The sequence below is a fragment of the Varanus komodoensis genome, unplaced genomic scaffold (genome assembly GCF_004798865.1).
Source record: "Varanus komodoensis strain SLA01 unplaced genomic scaffold, ASM479886v1 scaffold4, whole genome shotgun sequence".
Taxonomy (NCBI): domain Eukaryota; kingdom Metazoa; phylum Chordata; class Lepidosauria; order Squamata; family Varanidae; genus Varanus; species Varanus komodoensis.
The window spans coordinates 4400095-4426494 of NW_025335941.1; the positions used below are offsets into that span (position 1 = coordinate 4400095).

Genomic DNA, 26400 nt, shown 5'->3' on the forward strand with positions numbered 1-26400 from the left:
TGGCTTATGATTGTTGGCTTATGTCTCAAGTGATACCTGGATTTCCAAGTCATTTACATAAAGACACACATAATACAACAGAGAAATTTATATAAAAAGAGTATAACTATCTTAAAAATAAAGCGATAAAACAGAGTAGTGCCATAAGCTGTTACAAATCAGGGAAACCCCGAATGAACACATTTGTTTGCAAAGCTTACCACAGTGTCCACCTCTCAGTCCTTATCTGGGACAGGGCTCCAGAGGTTCGGTGCCAGTAGTAGGTAGCCTGCCTGTCTTGTTGTGTAGTAGTACTCTGCTGATCACTGGAGAGATGGTCTACTCTGTTTGCCAAGTTCATGTTCTGTAAAGCCACGGGAATGGCTGACCTGCTTCTAAATTGGGTGAATGGGAATCTACCCAAGGAAGTAAATTTTGTGCTGGACACATTACCATGTGGAAACATTGTGGGATTATAGGAACTTCTAGAAGATTTGGCACCCAAGGTCAATCACCAAATGTACCCCTGGTAGGGTAGCCGTCTCAGTTGTTGTTCCCTCCTTGTATTTTAGACTTTCACATCCCATCAGTCCAAGGCAGCACTGCAAATCATTAGGAAATAGTATTAAATACTATTATCATTAGGAATTAGTATTAAATCATAATAAATATGAGTATTATATCCCAGAACATCTGGAGAGCACCAGGATGAGGGCTTCAACTGTAAGGTCCCTGAGGTACCAGGAAAACGTTCTCAGCTTCTCTAGATTGTTGTCCAAGTCAGAACTGGGGTAGGCAGGGTGGGGCTGGAGGTTGCAATCTAGAGGAAGATAAGCAAGTTTACTTCCCATTGATTTTAGTGGGACTTAACTGTACCTTTCTGAGAACAGAAGCAAGGAGGCATATATGCTGCAGGGATTTTATAGTTCTGCAGGAATTTTATAGTTCTAACAGTGAAAATTGCACAAAACATCCTCCAAATGAGACATCCTATGGTCCCAAATGAAATGTCTTTAGTAGAACATCCATTCGGCAACATGCACAGTAATTGTTGAGAGAAAACTCCATGAAATCTTTTCTGTTTAATCTTATAATAATTCCAGGCTAGTTTTTTATGCTACTATTTTTCCCTCGCCTCAATGAATCATCATTACGGCAGGCACATAAATGGTATATTTTGCACCTAGCAACCTAGCACATTAAATTCCCATCTTCTGGTTACCACTGAACAGCTGCATCACATGTGGCAGAAAATGATAAACAGGTCTACAGTAAGCTAGTGCTGTATAATTTCCATTTCCATTTATTTCCTAAGCCATTTTATTACTATTCTAATGAAACTGTTGTGTGTTTATTTATTTGATGGAAACAAACATATTTTCCCTATAGATAAGAAATATACCAAGTATGTGAAACCAACACTCCTGATCTTAAAACTGTAGAATATAATGGTGGTTACATTACATTTTTTGAAAGAACTGTGTGAAAAATAAATCCTTTAAAAAAGAAAAAATAATATTTAATTACATTTTATTGTCTTTTTGAAAATACTGAAACATTTATTGCAGTTGCATGCACCACAATAATAAAAGCATAAACATACCTAGTAAAATAACTGCTATTGCTTATGGGTCTTTTCTCCCTGTAGGTTTGTATTTCTTTAATTGAAATATATGAAATTGCATAGTTATAGCAGAACAGTCTAAACAAAATGGTTTAATAGCAACAGGGAGAAAGGCTGTAAAGGAGTCACTATGCTACACTGTTGCAGCAAAACTGCCGAAGGTGGGCTAGATCCAGACTTAGTTACATTTTGAGTAAACTCATTAAATTCTATGAGATTTACTTTAGTCACAGCTAACCTAAGCCCTATTTATTTCAATGTCCTGTCCTAAGTTTGACTAGTTCTGGATCTACATCATGTTTTTAAGGCTGCTTAAAGACTGACAGGGATTGCAGGTGGCGCAGTGGTTTAAACTGCTGTGCTGCTGGGCTGGTTGATCGAAAGGTCGCCAGTTCGAATCTGCACAATGGAGTGAGTTCCTGTTGCTCTGTCCCAGCTCCTGCCAACCTTGCAGTTCGAAAGCTTGCAAATGCAAGTAGATAAAAAGATACCACTTTGGTGGGCAGGTAACAGCGTTCCGTGTACTTCGGTGTTTAGCCATGCCGGCCACATGACCAAGGAGAATGTCTGTGGACAAACACTGGCTCCCCCGGCCAGGAAATGGAGATGAGCACAGCCCACTAGAGTCAGGCATGACTGGACTTAATGTCAAGGGGAAACCTTTACCTTTACCTTTAAAGACTGACAGAGTATTGTTATACCCTTTTTGTGATGGCTGAGCCCTCTTGATGATCCAGTATCTTCAAGCAAACTACTAAAGAAAGTTTAAAAATACAAAATGAACAGCTTCTGAGTTGTGTAATTGCAATCAGTGACTGTAACACAGTGTGCATATAACCACCAAAATCAACAATATTTATGCCCTGTTCATTCTTGCCGCTGGCCACTGAAGGCTTCCATAGGAGTACTGGAAAGGCAAGCCCCATCAACAAAGTGGTTGCATGAAAGGTCCCATTTCATTCTTAGATTAGGAATGGGGAGTAGGCGCCGTGTCTGTGGCAGGCAGTCCCCACAGCCTCCAACCATGGTCCCAACCCTTGTTGCGTGCCAATATTGTAAATAATAAAAAGCTGCTTCTTCCTCTTTCCTCATAATGGCATAAGGAAACATCATTCTAGATCCTATTCTTTACCATTTCAGTTTCAAAACAACATAATTTTGACTCTTTTGGCACTTCATAACTACTCTCTATTGCATTTTAAATTTTACTTTTTTTTAGTTATTTTATGGTACCATGGAGGTTGGGCAAGCTATGGGCAGGGTGTAAGGGGGCAGTGTTGGAGTGGCAAAAACAGTCCCTGGACCTCCCTAAATTGCCCATCCTGTCTTTAGATTTTCATAACTAAAGTGCAGGTTTGTAATCAGTGACATTGTATGCAGATAGATAGCTTCACAAGTGCCATGTAATATCATAAAGACAAACTCTTTAAAAAACCAGGCAGTTAATAAGGCACACACAGCACAGTACTTCCTTTTCACATTCCCTTTCGATCTGTCAATCTCTCTCTCTCTCTCTCTTTTACTAGTTTTTAACTCCAGTCACAGCCATTTTTAAAAAACTGGATGATAGAAATATTACAGCTGATAATGTGTTTTGTATGTTTCTTTTCAAGATGACAGATGATTCTTCATTTCTAATTTTAATACTCTTTATGAAACAATGCAACAGCCTTGTGACATTTGGTAGTGCATCTTTTCATTTTTACCCTATTTCATTTCCCATCTTAACAGCAGCAAGAATAATAGGACAGTCAACTCAGAATGGTCACTCCTCCATCATTACATGCAGAAGTACTTCATAACTGAGAGGGCAATGGTCAGCTTCAGCACTTGCACTTACTGTTATCTGATAAGTGATACTACCAAGGAGATGACTGTTGACAGACAGATACCACTGGAGTTGGCCAAGCCCTTTCATCTCCGGTGACTAAGCTACTTGACAGAGATATCAATCCATTGTGTAATCTCCCATGGTAGAATATAACACAAGAAAGTGGCCACATCCCAACACTAAATGTCAGAATGTCAAAAATGACAAATTGGGATGATTTGCAACATCTCTGGGCTGGGTAGGGGGGAAACAAGGAAAGGAAGGAAGATGAATTGTGTATCGACGGGATGGTGTGAGATAGTAAACAAGTGAAACATAAGAAACTGGGAGTCGAGACATTATTTGTCTTTATGCATTTACATTTTGAAAAATGAAAATGCTCACAGTTAGCATTTTTTCCAAATATGTGACCACAGACACACAAAAATAGACCATAAGGAATGAGACCTCCTGCCTGGACTATGTTGTTTATGCTCAACAAGAATATAACGGTAGTTATTGTTTCTTGGAAAAAATGATGTTATATCTGTATCAGCACAACAGTAAAGCACATTTTCTTCCTACAAACCGAAAATCTATCATGTATTTGAGTACTGTTAACAGGTTGTGCTTCCTCTAAGACCTGAGGAGGAATGGTTCAGAATGTGGTGGTTATTGAGTTTTATAATTCTTTGCAGAGCTGATGTATACAGTTGAGCTTGCTGGCGGGCTTGGTGCTATTCTGCTGCTACTTGTTTGTTTAGTGACTATCTACAAGAGCTACAAGATTGAGATTATGCTATTCTACAGGAATCATTTTGGTGCTGAAGAACTAGATGGAGGTAAGCAAGCAAGCGTCTCCATACTTGTTTAACATGGATGTTGTTTTGAAATAAAGTGTAAAAATGCAGGCGGCAAAAACGGAGAGTGAACACAATAGCATTGCAAGATCACTAAGGGCAAAGGGGGCAAAGGGAGCTATTGTGGCATTTGACCTGTGACCACTGCTATTGTAAAAGGAATTGATCATATATTGAAAGAAATATGAACACCTAAACCTCCAACAGAAAGAATAATAATAAAAATTACAAACAGCATAATAGCAAAATATTCTACTCAACATCACCATATGTGGAAGTGTGTGAAAGGTCTTCCTGCTCAGAAGTTCCAAAAATACAAATTTTCAGTACCAACAGGTTCTGGTGTTATCTGCCATTTATTATGGTAGTTTGCTTGGTTTGGAAATGAAGGCCTGTCTAAACCTGGATTAAGTAATTGTAGCCAGGTAAAGAAGGTCTGTTTTGATCATGTTTTATATTTTCTATATCTGCTGGAAAAAATGAATTTAAAACAATTTACCTATCAAAATGAAAAAAAATCCAGGCTTGAATATTAATACTACTAGTTTAATATATTTCAGAGGAAGATTGGAACAGAAAAGTGATAGAGTATTTTATAATATCTGAAAACCTGGCCAATTTGTGACATACTATAATATAGTTTTGACAGAAGGATCTCTGCAGTGTCTTTCATTTTCCTACAATACTTATACATGGCCTCTAAGTAAAGGGAGCCCTGCCTCTGCCCTAAACAAACCTGCTAGGTCTCCAGAGTAAGCTTTTAGGACAATTAGGGTAAAACCTAGGAAGAAGATCACTAACTGCTTGGAGAGTCTGATTATGCAACTCAAGTAGCTAAATCACAGGAAAAAGATACAGATACACACCATGTTTCAAACCATGTTGCTTATTTCCAGCATCTCTGCTATAAAAGTGATCTTTAAATGATTGCTTGGAGACTTCCAGTTATGCATTATATATGACCTCACCATTTCCTGGGTATTAGTGTAAACTATTAAGGAGCTATCCATGGTGCTGAAATCTATCCCTAGAATTGGTTTGGCATCATGGAGAGCATCTTTAAAGGTCAGACTAAATCTCAGGATGAACTGTCCCAGTGATATTAGAGCTAAAATCCACTGCTGGCTTCTTCTCAGTGTACTTTCTACTTTTCTGTGATAGACTGTTTTGTTTTGTTTTTTGTCATGCAAGATCCTAATTTTTATTCTGATTTTTAAATCACTCTATTGCCTCTCTGGGTTCACTTTAGGGAATTAATCAACATTGTTGTTCTAGGCAGCCTGCAAATCTTTGGCTGACACACTTGCTATTTGACAAACAAATGATCTATACCTGGAATACAAAGAAAAGTGCGAGCATATGGAAGAAAACTCTATGTACTCACTCTTTTCTTTATAGCATTGCAGAGAAAGCCAATTAAAATGAGCAATGGTCTGTGAAGAAAATAGCAAGCACAGCTTAATCTGGTCATATGTGATGCACTATCAGAGCCCACAGGTAGGCAGCTAGGTGCAAATTAAAATGTGGAAAGATATTCAGGGCACAATCCTTGCATGTTTAGACAGAAAGAGTCCTGCCGTTTCCGAGATTCCCTAGCCAGCATATGCTGGGGCAAGGCCTCTGACACTTTTGACTGGCCTCCTTGCAGATTCAGGTCCACCACCTCCCTTCTTCCAGGTGCAGCAATGCTGGGTGCTGGGGCATAAAAGCCAGGCCCAGCTGTTGAAGGTTCCGTATCAAGTGAGGCTGTTCCTTTTTGCAGACCCACTTGATGTCAGCAAGCAAAACCTTTTTGTTCCAGCAGGCATTTGGGAAAGGTCTGTGAATTTGTGCTTGGTGTGTGTGTGGGGGGAGAGAGGTGGAGAGAGAGAGAGGTGTTTTTAATTTGTTTTTTTGTTCAATGTTAATATTTAATTGATTTAAGTAAATTTTAAACCACTTATTTTTTAATGTTTTAATTGAATTTTAATGTTGTGTGCCACCTTGTGGGAAGGTGCAATATAAATGCAGATTTGAAACATAACATACCATGTTGTTGAAACCTTCATGTTTTGGTGGATCATCAGAACATGACAAATTTCAGGTTTCACTACAAGGTAGCACATTTAGAAGAAATGTTCTTCATCCAAAAAGGGAAGATATAACTGTATCATTGTGTCTTTAAGATTATAAATCAAGGCACAAAAGAGTCTTGTGTTCATTTTGTATTAACATTTACACCCCAGCCTCACTTCCTCATAAGCACAGAGGTATCCTTTCTATAGGAGCTGCCCACATGGAAAAGAATATGAAAGAAAATTTATTTTATACCTTGTTTAACATGAAGTTCCATTAAAAATAGTTCATTCTCTAGAATGTTGAGCATTCTTCACTATTTCTTCTTTGTGTTAATATAATATACTTGGTTCAAAATATCTCATTTTCAAAAGGGTTCCATACTAACTGAATTTGTAATTCTTTCAGACTGTAGAATTGAAAAATGCAGTCTATTTAATTATCAGCAATCTGTGTCATCTACACTGGAGTTTAGAAGTATTCTAACGATTAATAAATCTCCATTCATTAAATAGAGTTAATTCAATAGCCATCATTCAACTAGTTCCTTCTATGCAGGGCTGCCCAGGATAGTTATAGGAAAGGGAGGGCAGAGAAAATTCCTGAACTGACTTCTCCTATTTCCTACCTTCCTGGAAAGGAGGCAAAAAGTGGCAGAGCTCTGCATCATTTCCTTGGAAAGCTGCTTTTTGAGGCTTAGGCTCAGTCTAGAGTTCACCTTCTCCCAATGATGAAGCGGCACTGTAGCCATCTGAACTGTAACCCTGAGGAATGTTTTTAGGATGACAGCTCAGTTAGGAACCACTTTCCATCATCCTGTCCTTTCTCTGATGTTGCACATGTTCAAGGAGGGTCCTTGTCTAAGGCCTTTGCAAGGAGACCTGGCAGGCTGAATGAAGCCCATGGGCTGGAGGTTCTCCAGCACTAGATGGCACTGAATTATGGAAGACCAACAAATCAGAGGCGATCTATGTCTTTCTCCACAGACTGTTCCACAGCTTGGGAGCAGCCATTGAGAAGGTCCTCTATTATGTTCCCACCAGACATACCAACAGTGGCAGTGGGGCTGAGTGAAAGACCTTTTCTCAAAATCTTAAAACACTGACAGAGTTGAATAGGAAAATACACTCTTTCAAGTCGACTGGCTTTGTAGATAATAAGCAGCACTTTAATTGTGCTCAGGGTCACAGCCTGGGAACAACATTCTGGATCAGCTGAACAATTTGAACACTTCTCAGAAATGGCACCACATAGAATGCCTTACAGCAGTCCAGATACAATACAGTTACATCATGCATGACCATGACCATATCTGATATCTCTAGGAATTGGTGCAGTTAGCACACTCGCCTGAACCATGCAAGTGCACTTTTGGCCACTGTTGAAACCTGAGCATCCAGATTCAGACTTGAGTCTAGAAGTATCCCTGAACTATGAATGTAACCCAAGTCAGAAAGGAAAACTAATTAGCAGCAAGACTAAGCCTCAATGGAACTGGTATGCCAATATGTAAGATTATCTAAACAACCCTGTGCACTACATATTAAACATTGTGTGTAGCTTGCTCATAAAACCACAAAGGGACAATAGGCTTATAATTTTTTATGTGAAGTTTTTAAGCCACCAGAAAGGCATAGCTAGACATCACATGTATGCATCTTCTGGATATAAACTTCAGGGAATTATCCAAAGAAGCCCTGTTGCTTAAAATGAACTAACAGAACAATAATATGCTTGTCCCACTGTATTTAGTGGGGCTTATAGCCCAGCAAACAGGTTTAGGATTGCAGCCAAAGAATCATATTAAAATGTAATAGCCCCTTAGCCCAAGAGTTTGTGAAGCATTGCAAGCAGTGCAAAGTCCAGATTTCCTATCCTCTGCCAGAGTTTTATAGGCGTCCAATATACCACATGTAGATCAACTAGGAGTCTAACTCTAAGAGCTTAGAGAACCAAGCCCTCCAGTTTGAGGAAGGGATCTATCTGCAGTTTGCTATAGGCAATTTCAGGTTTAAGTAAGATATGCTGCAATTTTCTTAAATATCTGATCCATTTCTATTCTGTGCTTTCTGAAATTATTGGAAGTCATAAGTTTATGGGATCTGAGCTAAGTGGTCCGGAGGACCTGGACCTCCTCCCTGTAAGCTGGAGGACTGTATGTGAGAATTCTACCTCCTTGTCTTTTGGCAAGGGCATCTAAGTACAGCGTCTAGTTTAAACAAAATACTAATAGATACTATTGTGCAATGATACAAAGCCTGAACAGTTGTCATACTGTTCAGGGGGGACTTGGGGTGCTGACATGGAAAGAGGTTGCTTTGTGGGGCAAAGTGAGTCTTTTCCTTCCACCAAGCCTAGCTGGAATTTGCTATCATGTTTTTCTGATCCCATAATGGAAACCATATTTTTATTATGATTTGTTGCCACTGGCTTACATTTGATTTTGTTTCCTTTAGCAAGGAATTCAATTTAGAAGTGATTATTTTTGACAGTTGAACTGTTATAATTAACTATCAACATTTAATGAATTTTTAATGCACCTGGAATGGTCAGCTTTGTAAAACTGGTTTTATCTGCTTACACTTGATAGGCATGATTATTCACTTGTTTCAGTTTATTAAGAAGCTTGATTAAGGCAAGAATCCATTTATTAAACCTAGCAGTTAAGAAATGGAAGAAAATGGATTAGAAATAAAAACTATGAAGTATAATCAACGTATAAATGTTTCTGTTGTATTTTTTTCCCTCTAGTTAGGTATCAGTCAGGATAGATTTTTTCATCTGAATATTCTAGCACTATATTAATTAATAAAAAGGTATCAATACCTTTGATATTTGCTAACTTCAACATATTTAGATGCCCTAAATTCATGTTCAACTTTGAACATAGATGTTTAATATAATTTTAATTGCTTCAGAATAATAAAATAAAATAACTATGATTGAATACTGAACAATAAAATACCCCACAAATAATTTAACTGAATACTTTGCATATATCTACTGATATTACACTTTTAGATTGAAAATAATAAATCTGATGATTAATTTGTTCAGAACTGTTTGGTTACATGTATATTAAGTCTGGATGAATTAAGTCTGGATCAAATTCATCAACTGGTTATCAAATTCATCAACATTTGAAACTACATTGATAAGAGAAATGTATTTACCATTATTCATTAATAACCCATGCTTTCTCATTATATGAGTATCTCAAAGTGGCTATCACTGAATTGCATGGATTAACATTCCAATCTGTCATAGCCCATTCAATAAATTATTATATTTCAGGAAATGGTTGAGTCCCTTCAGTCTTCCTGAGATCTGGGAGAATTAGAGCTGAGTTCTGTCACCCACATATTGGTAATACCACTTCACATCTCAATACAGCATTCCCCTATGGTTTTGTGAAGCTGACTAAATTATATTCTTTCAGTTCCTTTCCAAATTCACTTAAACATAAATACATTATTAAATGTCACTCTTGAGAGACATCCAAACACACACTCCATGGAATGTAAAATGGAGACTAATTTGCTCTTAAAAATCCTATGCCATGCAGTCAGAAAACCATCTGGTCTTTCCCAATAGATGGAATGGTACATAACATATCATTATATCATATCCCAGGATAACCACTTAATCTGATCTTCATTTTCAGCTGGTAGATTAATATTCTGAAAGAACTCTTGAAGTTCATTAGGTTTGGGTGAATTAACTTCCATAGATGGATCTTCACGAAATTTCCTGTGAATAAATCATGTTTAGAAGAATGTGCAATCTATCAAGTTTCTGTCTCTAAGTTGCTTTGAATTGAAAGCCACTAGTTGGCTAGCGTTCTCTCAAGACTCAGAATTTTAGTATTTTTTATGACTAGGACAAGTTTATGCCAGACCTAATATGGATTTGGATTTAGATTACAAAACAGTTTACAGCAATGCCCCAAAAGCTAGTTTTCAAGACCAAATAATATCTGTTACATGGAACTTTTCTATTAAGGAATGTCCATTTCTATTACAGTGTGAGCACATTCTGGGGTGGGGACCCCACTGTCTTTCCACTCCCCCAGGCACTGCCCCCACCTTGCCATCAAATGTGCTGCTGAAACTCAGTATTGCTTCAACAGGAGAAAAGCATCTCTCCTTTTAAAAGCATAATTTCACCATTTGCCCCCAACATTTTTGCACAGTTACAACAATTTTGCTTTCAAAGAGCCCCTTTTTCCTGCTTTATTTTGGTACTAAACCACACATTTCTTCCTGTAAAAGGAGGCATTCCCCTGTACTGCATACACATGGCCAAATATTTGCAGCTTGTGAACACAGAAAAGGCCCCAGGGCCTCTATGTACCCTGAAAGCTGCAGTATAATCTAAGATTGTAAGTAATGACTTCCAGTAATTAAAGAATCATGAGCTTGTGATGGATTTCTGTGAACAAAGGATAAGGAATGGTGGTGCTTAAATCTGTGTTGTATAAATAATAGCAATAATTTAGATTCTAGTTAATTCTGATAACTAGAGCTTCTGTTGGCATATGCCACTTCAGCATTTCAAAATTATTTTCACGTGAACCAAAATCCTACTCTTCCATCTCAAGATGAGGCCTTGTCAGGAAATGCCTCACCAGCCAAAACTTTCTCTAATTTATATCCATCAGTATCATAAACATCAGTGTATTCTGTTTTTCTCTTCTTTTAAAAATGCATTTAGAAATTGACTCATTTGGAATAAGTTCCATGTAACAAATGTTCAAGAAAGCAGTTCTCAAGAGAGAAAGAGAAATGGTTTTCACTAGTAGCTAATAAAAATCCTATTTTGTCACCAGTAGAGTTTGCATTCATTCATTACTTTAATTTTGTTGGTGAGTATGACTCTACCTTCATATCTTCGTTTCATGATTCTGTGCCCACACAGAATATAATTTCCATTGTCCCATCATTTGTATTTTCTAGATCCCCATTTGAATATGAGTTTGTTTGTTTGTTTGCCTATCATGTTGCCTTCTAAGACTATATGACAATGTGACTGATTTTGTTGTTATTGTTGCTATAACTACCACAGCTGTAGAATTAATGTAAATACTTCATGCAATGTGAAAAATCATTTTCTAAACTTATTCAAATGCAATATCTAAGCAAATATCTAAAATTAATAATGCATCATTCAGTCTGGGGCTAATTAAATATAATCTAATCTGGTGTCTCTATCAATGCTATATCTCAGATTTGAGATCCGAAATTCAGCAAAATAATACATGAGTAAAATATTTTGTCATTGTGCTTGAAATTGATGGGCTGTGTGTATACCATTTATGCATTGTTTCTTACTTTTATTGTCTTGTTATATCATAGAACTTACAGTAAAATAAGACCTGGGAGATGCATTTTAATCCTTTCATACTAAAACATCACAGAGATGCTATAATTTAATAATTCATCATCTAGTTTAGACTCCTAAACATAAAGGTGTAACAAGTTCATATAAAGACAGCAAGATACATTAGGTCCTAGTGCACTTAATATTTTTTATAAACAACCTGATACTAAAGACAATGGATATCTTCCATCACAAGAGTATTTAAGCATAAATGCTAAACACTGGAGTGAAAGTCTCACTGAGTTTTCCTATTTCAAGCAGATATGCATAGATTGAGCTGATAGGATTGTACTAGGGAGTCCTTATAACAGGCAAGAGTACATATAACTCCTTAGGAAATAGTGTCTGTTTTTCTCAGTCTCAGTGGAAAGAGCAAATGCATGGAAGCAAATTAATGAGCCCCTATCTTGCAAACGTAGGAACAGAGGGTTGCAGATATTTGTGGAAAGCACACAGGAATGTTCTGTGTTTGAGTCTTAAATCCTATTTGCAACCTGGACAAAAGTCATATTTCACAAGCATTTTAATAAAAGGAAGGGTAACAATCTATCATATCTGCTTAAACTAAGCTTGGCTTATCTATAAGGACTAGATTATGTAGCTTTGCTTTTATATTAAGGAGAAATGTGCAGCATAACACATGACACAGTGTTTATTAAGCCACCAAATTGTACAGAAGACCACAGTGTGGATACAAGGATGTAAATGTGGGCTCTGCATCAAATTCTTGCCTTGCACACGCTCAGCAAAGTTTGCATCTCTAAGACTAGTAAGCACTTCAGGAGGTAGTACTTTTCCTCTAGATCATCATCATTCCTTAATTGGGAAAGACAGTACCTTCCCCAGGCTCCTTATTAGCCAGCAGTCAAATCCCTTCTCATTTTCAAGGATTCTCTCCCTTAGTTTAGTTCAACTGTAGGCAACCAGGTAAAGGTTTCTGCCTCGCCATATTTAGACAACACATGCAGGCACCTTATGTTGCTCAGCTATGAGCAATTCTTGTAATCTGTAACTCACATAAGAGGAATAAGAGTGTATAAGAGTGTATGTCCCATTCCTATGAAGTGGTGCTATTCCAGATAATACTGAAAGGATTTGGAAGAAATAGCTATTAAAGTAAGCCAGGGGGTTTTGCCTTTCATCTCTCTGTTAGTTCCAAAGCTCTGGTAAACACTTTGGGTATTCTAGGTTTTATGTGGTCCATAGCAGGTGTTGTTTTTCTTCCTACACATAGAAGTAGAGAGGATAGTATGTTTATCACCAAAGCACATTACCTTGACAAGCAAATCTGTCAAATGGCATAATCTATACTTAGAGCCAAAGTGCAAGCAACAAATCAATCACATTTTCACTGAGAAGATGCATTGATACAGAAGGTTTTAATGGCACTTTTCTCATGTATTTCAGAATAAATTAGGGAGGGGGAGATAGAGGCCTACAATTTATCTCAATTTGACTTTTTTTTAAATGAGCTGAATTTTTTATCTTGACCGTACATAGATTCAAGAAATACTATGTTCACTGCTATTTTAAAAGCCCTTACAAGAAAATTCAGGCATCAGATGCTACTTTATTTTCCAAAACTATATACTTGGTCTACCTCATGTTCCAGTGGAATGAATTAACAAATTCTACAGGAATAGATGAAATTGTAGAAATTGTAGAAACACACAGTTTCTCGGACCTCAGTCCAGTTCTTCAGAAAATGATTCATTTCAGCTCAAATCAATCTAGAACCTGTTTTCTTTGAATCAGGTACCAAACCTAAGTAGAGACCAGAAATTCAGGGCTTCACTATCTATCAGGAAAAAGTAATAAAGATAATACAAGTAATTATGTTGGTCTGAATTGTATGGTACTTACAGACATATTGACACCTTATAAAATGATAATCTGTGAATGTGCCCTTATATTAGATTTTTTGAAAGATATTTCTTGGAGTAATTGCACAAAAATTGCAGGGATATTTCCCTTTTTATGAGGGCACATAGTCTGTCAAATTTCAAAACAACAGCTACAGAGGAGATGCAAGAAAAGTATTGATATTTTGTGGTTATTCTAAACAGTACACATTTCAGCACTGGTGTTTCTTGTGGACTTGAAAATAAAAACCATGCTAGAGATTGCCCTAGAACCCTGCAAAGTTTCAGAGGGATAAATACAGCTGTTCATGCGTTAGGAGATTTTGCAGGGCAATTCATTTATATTCAGTTCACTTATATTCAGTATCATAGAGGTGCTCCCAGGAATGTGTACATTGTCAGAAGCATAAGTCCAGGGCAGTAGAGATGGTTGAGAAGCAGGGTGGGGTGTGTGTTCGTTTGTTACAATGAAGTATGGTGGCATTAAAGAAGAGCCATGTCATGTTCTCAGCATGCCCTACCCTGTTAGATTGAACTACCTCCCTTGCATACACAAAACACAGGGAATTTCAGGAGAAAAAAGCTAATTACTACTTCAATCATATTATTAATATACATTATAATTAATAATTATACATTACGGTTGATATTTATACATTATGGTGGATATTTATACATTATGGTTGATTGATTCTGCTTATGAGATTGGAAACATAAGGAAAATGGAAGTGAAATGATAGAGGAAATCTGACCAAACAATTTTTGAAATTTCAGTAGGGAGGAAGAACTAAGGCATGGTGAACTACCTGGTGGGAAAGTAAAGAAAGAAATGCACAAGAACTTGTCACTTCACTTCCTTCTCTGAATTGCTACACTGCACAATGGAAAGAAAGGGGATAAAAACCCTGAATGAAACATACTCTAGAATTACATGATTCAAATATCTGTTCAACCTTCTAACTTCTTCCCTCTCAGCATTTTAGAAAAGCAAAACTGAAAGATTCTATGTGCTGGAGACAAAGTATCTACTTCCTGGCCTGTCAAAATAAAAGCAACTTGCTCTGTATCTGGGCTCCAAACTGTTGAAGGTTTTAAAAGAAATAACCAGTAGCATGAATTGCAATTCCTTAAGAACTAGTTCAACATATAATGTCATCAAGTTAAATTGGTTAAAATTCTAGCTACTGAATTCTCCAGATGTGAAATCCCTGAACAGTTTCAAGATCGACCACATGTGTAACATATTGCAGAAATCCAATCCATAGGTTACCACTGCTGTGGCAAGGTTACCCCACCCAAGACAGGCCACAAACCACCAAAGCCACTTGGGTTTCTAGTCAAACTGCAGGGTAAAGGAGCACCCCCAACCATTTATCTACAGTACCTCTGTCTAGTTAGGCTTCAGCTTAAGTTTATTGGCTTTTATCCATCCCATTGCCAAGGACAAACAGCAGTTCACGACCATTATAGACTCATCTGATGCGGGCAAATACAGCTGGATATTACCTGTGCACTGATGCCTTGTTCCATATCTTTGTATGACCTCACCAAGTGGCTTCAGATAAATATTAATGAACATTAGATAGCATGGATGGAACCATGTGGGACCCCACAGCTCAAATGTCACTTATTACAAATTCTTAAAACTGACCCTGTAGGTATAAAGAGAACTACCATGACAATGTCATCCCAGCCCTAAGGTCAACCCACAGAACTGTCCCAGAAAGATGTCATGATTAATGGCATCAAAAGCTACCAAGAAGTCCAAGAAAATCAACAAGAACATCAACAGTGTCACACTTGGCTTTCCTCTTTTGTAAAAGAGATGACAGAGGCCACTCCAATACGCAATTCAAGCTAAAATCCAGATGGAAATGGATCTAGATAATGTTCCCTCTAAAACTGCCTTCAGCTGGACTGCCCCTGCCTTCTTTACCATCTTACCCAAATGTAGCCAAGTGAAAGTTGTTAAAAACTTCTTGATTCAATGCATTTTCTTAGGAACTGGTCTCTCAATTACTTGCTTCAGGGCAAGTTGGGCAACTCTCTTTCTTAATAAGAGATCAATCATCTCCTGACCCACTTGGACAATTGCCTTTGGCTTGATCAAAGAAAGCAAGACAGGGAAAGCTACACAGGTAGCTGGATGGATTCTCCAAGCACATTGTGCATATTCTAAGACCATTACAACTTGCAATGATCTCATAAAACAGATGTTCTCTGCACATCTTTGAATCTGCAGGAGTGATGGTATCTAGATCAGCTGAGTCCAAGGGGCTTTATCCTTAAAATGTCTATCAAATTTGTCACAGTTAGTCACTGTGGGTTCCAGTATATTCTTCTGAGGATCAGACTGGGACAGACTCTGGATAGCTACCTGAGGAAGCACTGGTGGGAAAAAAGTATTTCACCACTCTTATAACCACAAAGTAGGCACAAGAATTCTGGCCTTTCTTATAGAGTCACAGTCACTCTGAGACTTACACCATCTATGCTGTGGTCATTGTCTTGTTAGATTCATTGCGTCTAGTTCTCTATAAGCTTGCTGGGTTCCTTGAGAGGATGCTTGGAAGCAGCCATGTTGACCATTCTTTCCATCTTAACATTCCATCATGAAATTGGGGCTGGGAGAGGCGTGTTCATCATGCCAAGCAGAACAGTTCCAAAGCATCAGAGTATTGCTTCAGTGCCATAGGTCTATAGGAAAAGATCATCTTAATCAATCTACCAAACCCACACAGGGGAAAATTCACTGCCACACTAAACTTTACCAGAAAATGTTTAGGGTTGCAGACACCACCACCATTCCAGTTCATTTCCCTGAACAGGTTTGAACAATATGGGAAGCAACACCACAAGGATAATTAGATCACACGGAACATAACCATCACATAGAGAGGGGAAGCCCTGTGGTTATTTTTACCTTAGTGACCATCCAAATTTGACCAACTGAAAACAATCCAACTGAAAAGAAATCAAAGAATTCTCATATTTGTGTGATATATTTTCATTGAAAACAACATTTCCTTTTATCAATCTGAAGACAATTCACTGGCCATAAAAACAGCAAAAGTACCATTGTAGCAGCATTGACAGACACACTTACAACATTCTTGAAAACTCCACCACAAGTCACAGTCAAGAAGCCAGTTACCAACTTCAGCATTTAGTGATGTCTGTATTTTTGTATTTAGTGGCAATTTATTATGCTCTATTGTATTTCAATGTATTTTATTGTGTTGTAAGCCGCCCCGAGGCTTCGGCAAGGGGCGGCATAGAAATGTAGTAGTAGTAGTAGTAGTAGTAGTAGTAGTAGTAATAATAATAATAATAATAATAATAATAATATTTACCCCATAAAATCACGCAGTCCAGTTCATACACCCAACTGATATGCAAAACCAGGGAGACAGAAGACCATGGTGCTTCTCTCTGCACAACCTGACATCATTTTGTTTGTCTCCCAAACAATGTGTGTCCCTTGAGGATTCATTGTCAACTCTGTCCTTCTTTCTCACTCCATAAGTAAAACAAAATTAAAAATTAAAAAAGCTAAAAACTATAAACTAAACTTGGGAGTATGGAGAAGGAGAATGGCTCCAACCTCTTTTTGCATATGTTCCCTTGCCAGGATTTGGACACTACTGACAATGGGATGTGATTGTACAAAGAATTAATCAGAAACCTAACCTTGGTTGTAGCTGTGGGGAAAGAGAGCAAGTGAGAAGCGGGGACAGTCTGAGACTCGAGATTGGATTGAGAGTGTTTGTGGGTGGAATGCTTGACAGTTAGACCAGAATGGAATGTTGGCTGGGAGAGTAGGATTTTGTTTCCCTGTCTAAACATGCATACAATAGTGCACTAAGTTAATGAGTGTGTAGAATCACTGATAATGTGAATGAGAAGGGAGGAAGAGAAGCTACTGAAAGCACATATATAGTATTAGGTTTCCAGAACATTATTATGATTGTCCATTACCGTTTGAAGTGAATGTTGAGCACTTTTAAATAGATTTGTTTTGGTTTTGGTACATTTCACCCCACATGGTAAGTATGTAAAGAAATGTGTGTCCTACTGTTCTCTCTAAATCAGCAGCTATTGTTCCCAGGAGAATTCTGGGAAAAGTCTGAACTCGGTGACCTTTAGGGGCCAAGCTAAGTCAATGAGGACTCCAAGTTACATCAAAGTTTGGAGGTAGCCATGGGATTCTACTAGAGCTCCAATTCTTTTCCACTCATCAAGAGTTGTGTTGACCATGAACATCTTTTTCTGTCCTCTTACTTTTCCTATGGGAACACTTAAGGTTTTCATTTAATTTGTCACAGCTCTGTGGAGACAAGAGTCATTTTTGGATCTTTGGGAGTATATAAATATTTAAAATTGATGATGACGATGATGATGAAATAGTGGTTTTTCTACACTAGTGCATTTTTTGTACCAGTATAACCACATTCTCTGCTGGGGCAAGAAGTTTAAAAATGATATTGCATTACCCACTTGATGCAAGCCAAGTTTAACATTTGCAAAATGTTCATGGGTTGCTTGTCATATAGCCAACCAACAGAAATGCTATAGTTGGCATGTGTTACTTTTAAGAACCACCTGATATGTAAAAAAAATAATAAAATGAGATGCAAAAAAGAGGTGCTGCTAGTAAATAGCTGAATTCAGCACTGAATCATTATAGCATTACTTATAGCACACAGTTGGATATTCAGTCAAGCCTCTTTTACAAGCAATTGCTATTCTCTATAGCTGGAGCATAATGCTGTCTAGAGATTTAGATGGATGTTAACATTTCATTACTTGCCATTGATTTCTCCCTACTTTCTGCACAACAAAAATCAAAATGTGACCTCTTATTCTACTGAATTAGTTCCAGAGCACTTGGCATTATTGATCCTTTAATGAAAATTAATGAAGGTTTCTTTCATTCAATCTTACAAGTAAGCACACCAAATGAATATATTGAAAAGATACATGTACTTCTCTTTGGTAAAGAAATGACATATTTAAAGCAAAAAATAAAACAAACTCCCCCTCAAAAAAGCAACTCACTGCAACAAACTAGATTCGTTTAAATACAACATAGAATAAATAAAGGAAATAGTTTTCACTGCAGTATCCACCACCTTTTACTCATTTATAAATTCATTTAAAAATTTATAAGCCACCTGCTGGACCAGGTCCACCCACACATACTTGTATCCTCCAAAATTGTTTTCAGATGAATGCTAGGCCTGGAAAAAATTGATTCAGTGATTCCCAAAAAATTCTTCTCTCCCACTTTTGCTTAAAAAATCCTGAATGTCAATCAGTCTAAGTTTATTGCACAGGTATAGACCCATTCCAGCCTTGAATATCTAATCTAGTTCAGTTTTTTCCCAACATTTCTGATTATGAATGCAGTGAAATCTAGTGTGTGTGTTTTTAAAGAACTAAAATTGGCAAGTTGATTCTTAACATTTCAGCTTCATTTTTTAGCAAAGGGGTTATGCATTCTCCACCCAAGTGGGCCAGAATGAGTGACATAGTCAACTTACTATGTATTTAACTGATGATGGGCCATGACATGGTACATGCTGACCAGCATTTTGAATATACAAACCAAAGCGAAGGTTGCTGTGTCCACTGCAGATACTTGGAGAGTTAAACCACCCTTGCATAGCCCTACAAGAAACCAAAGTTATGCAAATAACCTTTGATTCACATGACATGATAACCCCTGTTAAGCACTGGATATTCAAAATATCTCACCTGACACATGTTGCAGTTCGTTTTGAGTTGAACAATCCCTGCCAAACCTACCTTGTCATATAAACCAAGTTATTCTCTCCCGTTATCTCTGATTTGCTGTTTGGTTAACTCTAGGTTGTTTAACCCATTCAGCAACACAGAGCTTCTGGATTTGCACATCATGAAGCAATCCAAGGACAGAACATTGTTAATTAAAAGTGGAAATGTCAAGTGTGGCTAGAGTATTCTGGCTGTTCCTGCAATGAATGAACCAACTCTTTGTATATAAATCTAAGACTGAAGCTGGGAAGTTTTCAAGATTTTGGAAGATTTTAGGGAGGAGTGTGGAGGTTGCTTGTTTTACTTGAGCAATTTTAAAATGTGGGGTCAGCACTAAAACAGAAAATGATGCTACAATTCAGATTCTTGTCGATCTAAATTGTTTAACCTATTCCTACTACAGGAAGTGCTGGCTTGCTTATGGCAAGGCAAGGGTCCTGATGCAGTCTCTTCCAAGAATATGATTACTTGACTTATAAATGATAGCTTTGCCAATAAAAGGAAGAAGGCTATGGTTCTAACCTATTGTAAGCCTCCCTCTCTTATTCTTCATCTCGAAGTGTTTATATAGAAGAGGAAACAAGAACAGCCAGTTGGTGAAGTAGAGCAGAAAGGGGAAAGGGACAGAATATGTAAGGGGGCAAAGGCATGTAGCATGGTTTTGCCAATTCTAGGTGAAAAGGCAATAGCAATGGAAAGATAAACTGTCTTCTTTCTTTCTTCTTTTTCTCATACCCCTCCTTTTCTTTCCACAGATAACAAAGATTATGATGCATACCTGTCATACACCAAAGTGGATCCTGACCAGTGGAATCAAGAAACGGGGGAAGAGGAACGATTTGCTCTTGAGATCCTACCAGATATGCTTGAAAAGCATTATGGCTACAAATTGTTCATTCCTGATAGAGATTTGATTCCTACTGGAAGTAAGTTCTAATTTTGTGGGTGCCTGTGCATAGACAGCATTTCTATTTGAATTATTCATTGCACTAAAGTTAGAAGAAATTCTACCAGTTCTAAAATATAAATTTCAGAGTATATTATTTTAATATGTTAAGCTGAAATGAAAAAGAAATTACATGCTGATGGTTATTAGTATCAATGTTGTTAACTACATCTATTCATGGTCATATCATATTGTTAAAAAATATCCATTAAAGGTAAGGCTGAAGGCAGGGAGGTAAAATACGCCCTAAAACTAGCCGCCTTCAATTCACCATTTTTCAATACATTAGCATCTTCATGCTGCTCAGCCTGAGAGTTAGCTCTTCCTCTGTTTTCATTTTCCCCCGCAGTGAGACCAAGTCATTCTGATTGCCTTGAGATGATTCTGGGCACTATCCATGGGCAGTATCTGGGCAGTATGCTCATTCTGGGTAGTATCCATCTGTATCATTCTGCTAGCAGAAATGATGTTGTGCTAATTAGGTTCCAAACTATATGCAGGGGTGGAATACAATGGAAGTTACATTTGTGCAAGCATAGTTACAGAAGTGGTTGCATAAGCAGTTCTGTGTGCTTAATACTCACATGCTTGTGCCACAGAAAGAGATGTCAGAGCTTCATTGGTGCTATTTGAGTTTGTGGAATGATACCATTAGATACTGCTATATTAATTAACTGGGAATGAGGCCAATGTCCTTGCCCTCATTCAAACAAAAACAAAAACTTCTGGGTAAGCAAAATAATGGCCACTAGCAGCCAGAATGACGACTTCCACCAAACATTTCAAAAGTGCTCCTTGGTTGGATTGAGTTTTGGTTATACTTAGAATAACAATCAATTGAATTAATATCACTTAAGTTGGTAGTGACTAACTAAAGTCACAGTTATTTTAATTGGTCTGCTCTAAATATAATGAAATCTAGATTCCACACCAAGTCTCTAAATGGAACAGGAACTGGGAAGACAGAGATAAAGTGTACAACTTCTGTGATGCAACCCAATCCTACTATGAATGTATTGCCTGGTATCAGGAGAATCCCCATGAAAGGGGACAGAATGTTGTTCTCTACCTAACATTCAGTCTGCTGGTAAAGGCACTCAATATGCTAATCTGTTCCTGCAAATGAAATGCTTGTGTAGTCCTCCAGTGTCATTGACTGGACTCCCACCTGATCCAAAATAGGCCCAGACTAAACAATCTGCAAATTACAGATGCTGTAGCTGCGAGTGAAAATGTTATTCTCCTTTGTGTAGGCATGTGGTAGGGGTGATTTGGATCAAGAATATGGTGCTCGGGAACAAAGGGTTAAACCTTCTCCCTCATTTCCCCCAAAAGCTTCCAACACAAAGGGATTTTTTTTCCCTTGGTGTAGTCCATGGGATTTTTTCCCACCCTCCCTCCCTCCCTCCCACTTTTTGTTGAAGCCCTCCACTCATGGGGATTGAAATGTTGGGAAAATTGGTAAGCGAAGGTTTAAGTCTTTCCCCATCTTACAGCACCACTGTCCCAATCAAATTGGGGCTGCACCTGCTTACCTGATAGTAAATATAATTATCATGCAAGGATGCACTACTGACAATGGAGCTGAAAGTCCTTGGAAGAGGGCAGGGCTGGATAGAGATGTGGGTGAACATCTCCAACCTTCAGCCACCTTAACAGCCTGACACAGTGCCTGTGTGTGTGTGTGCCTTTAGGTGAGAAACAAGGCAATGCTCCATCCTGCCCTGACTACACAAGAATAGTGCAGAATGTGCCTGGCAACTTCAGGTTAATATACATTAAATTCTCAGTGAATGGTTGCCATCCCAGGAATGTTTGTGCATAATATTAACAGACTTTCCAGACACATTTCAACCATGCACTAGTCTCTGTTGAGTGTATTAAATTGCAGATATAAGAGGAGAGAGATCCAGGTGAACTCATCAGCATATATGGCTTCACTTTTATTATTTAATGTCTGATTCATTTTATAGCTACATGTTCTGTAAACTGATAATTTTGTCACTTTCATAGAGCATGAGGTAGCAATACCATTCTCCGTTGCATATGGAAATGGAGTGTGAGATATGCCACTTCAGACTATCATATTTCCCCATACAAGAAATCCTTGCATGTACAAAGGTAGCATGCATAGAAGTTAAACCCAGGTCCCTTCTATATCGCTTTCTATATGTGGGGATTTTCATCTATGTAAGAGAAGCCAATTATGCAAGAGCCTACCTGCAAGGTAAAGGAATACATTTCATTGAGAGATATGCCACATGAAACAGAGTGCCTGAACATTGATGTGAAATAATTTACTCATAGTTCTATTGTTTCAATACATGAACATTGTTAAATATTGTTTTTAGCATCAGCTTTTCATACTGGTAATTGAATCAAATTTTATTGCAACTTACTTGAGCTGTCTCATCATCTTGCCCCAAAGAGTGCACTAGAAGTAGGCCTCTAAGCCAAGTCAGTATGCACAGAAACAGAGCATAACCTTTATGGAAATCATAATATTAAAGATGCTTCCAGATAGAGGGATCCTACCAATTGTGAAGCACTCTGCTGTCTTCTGGTTTTTAACCCCCTTATTTTTTCTGAGTTTAAAATCACAGACAGAAGAAACTGGAAAAACAGTTACACATGGAAGATGTCATCTGGATCCTACATAAAACTTCAGGAATGAGGCAGCATGGTAGCACAATACTAAGCTCTTCCAGATGTAACCTAATGGCCACATTCTGCTAATCATGTATCACAAAGCTATGAGGTTATTAAGAACTAACAAGCAAGCAAGCAAACATCTCCTTTCATTCCACTAGAGCCACTTAGACCTCTCCTACATGGAGCCATGGAATTTCAGAACAAAATGAACTGACAAAAGCTTAATGTCATGCTTCAGATTGAAGTGCCACCATTTCAAACTGATTTGGGGCTATATGTGCTTTCCTGCAAATACATATAGGATGCTTAATTCCACTGTATGTGTTAAATGGAACATTTGGTTGGCCCTCCCTAAGTTACTAAATAGCATACTTGTGTACATAAAAGTAGATCCAGTTTGCATGTCAAGGTATGACTTCAAGTATGCAAAAATAATGTGTTCATAAACAAACTCTTGATTTTAACCAGCCTTGATTTTGCCGTCAACTTTCTTACTTCTCAGTTCTGTCCCCCATCTCCTCTTCCTGCTTTCATTATCTACTGACATTGCCTTCTCACTCCATGGTCTATTGTCCTTCTCCAGAGAATTCTGCTAATAGCATGAATAGAATTCATGTTTGACTTGCACAAAGCTTCCATAGCACAGCCCCACATTAAACAATGGTGCCGGGTTTAGGCAGGGTTTTCACCTTCTTGCTTATAATGAGAAGGAAAGCCTCTTACTGAGAAGTCTCAGGTAGAGCAACTTTCTCAAAACTTCTGGCAAGGCATTGTCCTTTGCAGCTTTGGAAATGCTTTGTCCTTCAGGCAGGACATCGTCGTCCTTTCCTTACCAGAAACAAGTAAAAAAAGAAAATAAAAAGACACCTTAAAAAAAAAGTGAGAAAAAGTGTCTCATAAAAAATTACAACAGAGCACTGTTGGAGCCTCCAAGTGAGGGGTTTTTTGTGTGTAAAGCAAGGAGAAAACCTGTCCAAAAGAGAAAGTTATGAGATCACCTTTGTTAGCTCTGTACTAAAAAAAGGAGCACAGTGCTCAAGGTTGTTACTCCTTGCATGGAGCTGTTCTTTTGAGAAAAGGGAGACGGATATGATTGCAGAATAGATCTCTATTTTTACCTCTTCCAAGAAGCAGAAAGGGGAGCAAGCCCCCCCCCCCCCCCCATGTTGGCTTCAAAGCATCCCTTCTTGGTGCAAAGATCCTTGTTGCTGAAGGAAACACAGAAGGGTTCTTCCCTGCTTGCTTCCTGGAAAAGGGACAGAAACATTTCTGTGGGCAACTTTCACAACACAGCTTTTGGGTGGGCTCTTCCTTTCCCAGCTATTAGCATCAAGAATGAGAATTCTCCTGGAGATCATTCTTTCTTACCACAAATAGCTGGGTGAGTAAATATTGGTGAATTTAAATTGAATTATGTGCTTGTGGCGCATAAGTGCAATGCATAAGTTATTTCTCTCATGCATATCTTTAAAAAGACTTTTGGGAAGATTTGCACACCATCTTGCAAAACAAGCATGAGTTTTGGCTGATTTTGAGTCATCTTTTTGCTTTGCAGCATACATAGAAGATGTGGCAAGATGTGTAGACCAAAGCAAGCGGCTGATCATTGTTATGACTCCAAATTATGTGGTCAGAAGAGGATGGAGTATCTTTGAACTGGAAACAAGACTTCGAAACATGTTAGTTACAGGTGAAATTAAAGTGATACTGATCGAATGCAGTGAACTCCGGGGCATTATGAACTACCAGGAGGTGGAGGCCCTGAAACACACCATCAAACTCCTCACGGTTATTAAATGGCACGGACCAAAATGCAACAAGTTGAATTCCAAATTCTGGAAACGTTTACAGTACGAAATGCCTTTTAAGAGGATAGAACCCATCACCCATGAGCAGGTGTTAGATGTCAGTGAGCAGGGGCCCTTCGGGGAACTGCAGACGGTCTCAGCAATTTCTATGGCTGCTGCTACCTCTACTGCTCTTGCCACTGCCCATCCTGACCTGCGCTCCACGTTTCATAATACGTATCATTCCCAGATGCGCCAGAAACACTATTATCGAAGCTATGAATACGACGTACCTCCTACTGGCACCCTGCCTCTTACCTCAATAGGTAACCAACATACCTACTGCAACATCCCTATGACACTTATTAATGGGCAGAGGCCGCAGACAAAAACTAACAGGGAGCAAAATCCTGACGAGGCTCATACAAACAGTGCGATACTGCCACTCCTTCCGCGGGAAACCAGTGTGTCGAGTGTCATTTGGTGACATACATGCATGCAAGGGGGAATTCCGCCCCCTTGTGTAGAAGCGAAGCCTGCAGTCTGGTGCCTGGAACTACATCCTCGACTGCTGCTGTTAAACATGCATTACAATCTCCGAAATATGAGGAAAAACAGGGTCTTGTACATATGTTTTTGCAAATTTCTTTGTAGCATCAGTCTTCCTGTTTTACCCATGTCTCTTGCCATTCACATTTTGACTTTGTTTTATATGTCATTGGATTTGTATATTTACATTTTTTAAAAAAGAGAAATGAAGAGACTGCTGTATAGATAGGAAAACCTTTTTGCTTCATTAGTATAGTTTGAGTGTTATTTTTTTAACATTTCTTGGGAATGCTTGGACAAAGCTCTGTTGAATCCAGAAGCACTATCCATTTTGTTGGCCTGCCTAGCTTGATACCCAGAGGCCATGCTTGCAGCAAAGCACCAGTGTGTGTGCGTGTGCGTGAACACTTGTTCTTAGGAGGGCCCCACTGATTACTCATAGCCCTTTCTTCATTTCTTCCTCCACTGTCATACTCTGTTCCCTTACCTCTCCTTTTTACAACACCACACTGAGTGAAATTAAGATGGTCTAATTGTCTAACATTTCACATAGTAAATAGTTGTGGAACAAACAAACAACCCAGTCTGTATCACTTGCTTCACAATAACCACTATGACCACTATGGATTATGTAGAAAGAAATATAGGGTTTTCTGTTTTATTTTATGAGTTGATTGTATTCCTTTTATATAGCGATAACATACCAACTCTAATTCATTCACTTCCTGAGAAAGTGTTGGATGTGTTTGTGACTTCCCTCACCTCCCCCAGTTGTTTTATTATTATTATTATTATTATTATTATTATTATTATTATTGGGTTGAGATAAGTGGTTTCTTTTCTTGCTTTCGATTCTTCAAATGAGATTATTTACATTTGTCAGGCAAGTAAGGCAATAGGCACTGAAGTGCACTAAATCCCACAGAGATTTACCGTGATGGCTTCCATACCAAAGGAGAGCAGAAGGACAATATCTAATATGGTTTGTCACATTGTATTACAAAAAATGCTGTCTTTTAAGAGGTATGAAAATATTCATTTGCAGCCTGTTTTGGAGTCCCCATTTATATTAAAGTTTGGTCATTGCTATTTCTTTTCAGT

General features: G+C 38.2%; 1 protein-coding gene across 1 annotated transcript in view; it reads left to right on the forward strand.

Annotated features, from left to right (window-relative positions):
• Window positions 1–25373, forward strand: part of IL1RAPL1 (interleukin 1 receptor accessory protein like 1) — a 581999-nt gene extending 556626 nt beyond the window's left edge. The window contains exons 10-12 of the mRNA XM_044442750.1: window positions 4112–4255; window positions 20121–20291; window positions 24519–25373. Coding sequence (XP_044298685.1) covers window positions 4112–4255; window positions 20121–20291; window positions 24519–25237 — 1034 coding nt within the window. The 3' untranslated portion in view covers window positions 25238–25373. The remainder of the gene's footprint in view (window positions 1–4111; window positions 4256–20120; window positions 20292–24518) is intronic.
• Window positions 25374–26400: the final 1027 nt, after the last annotated feature.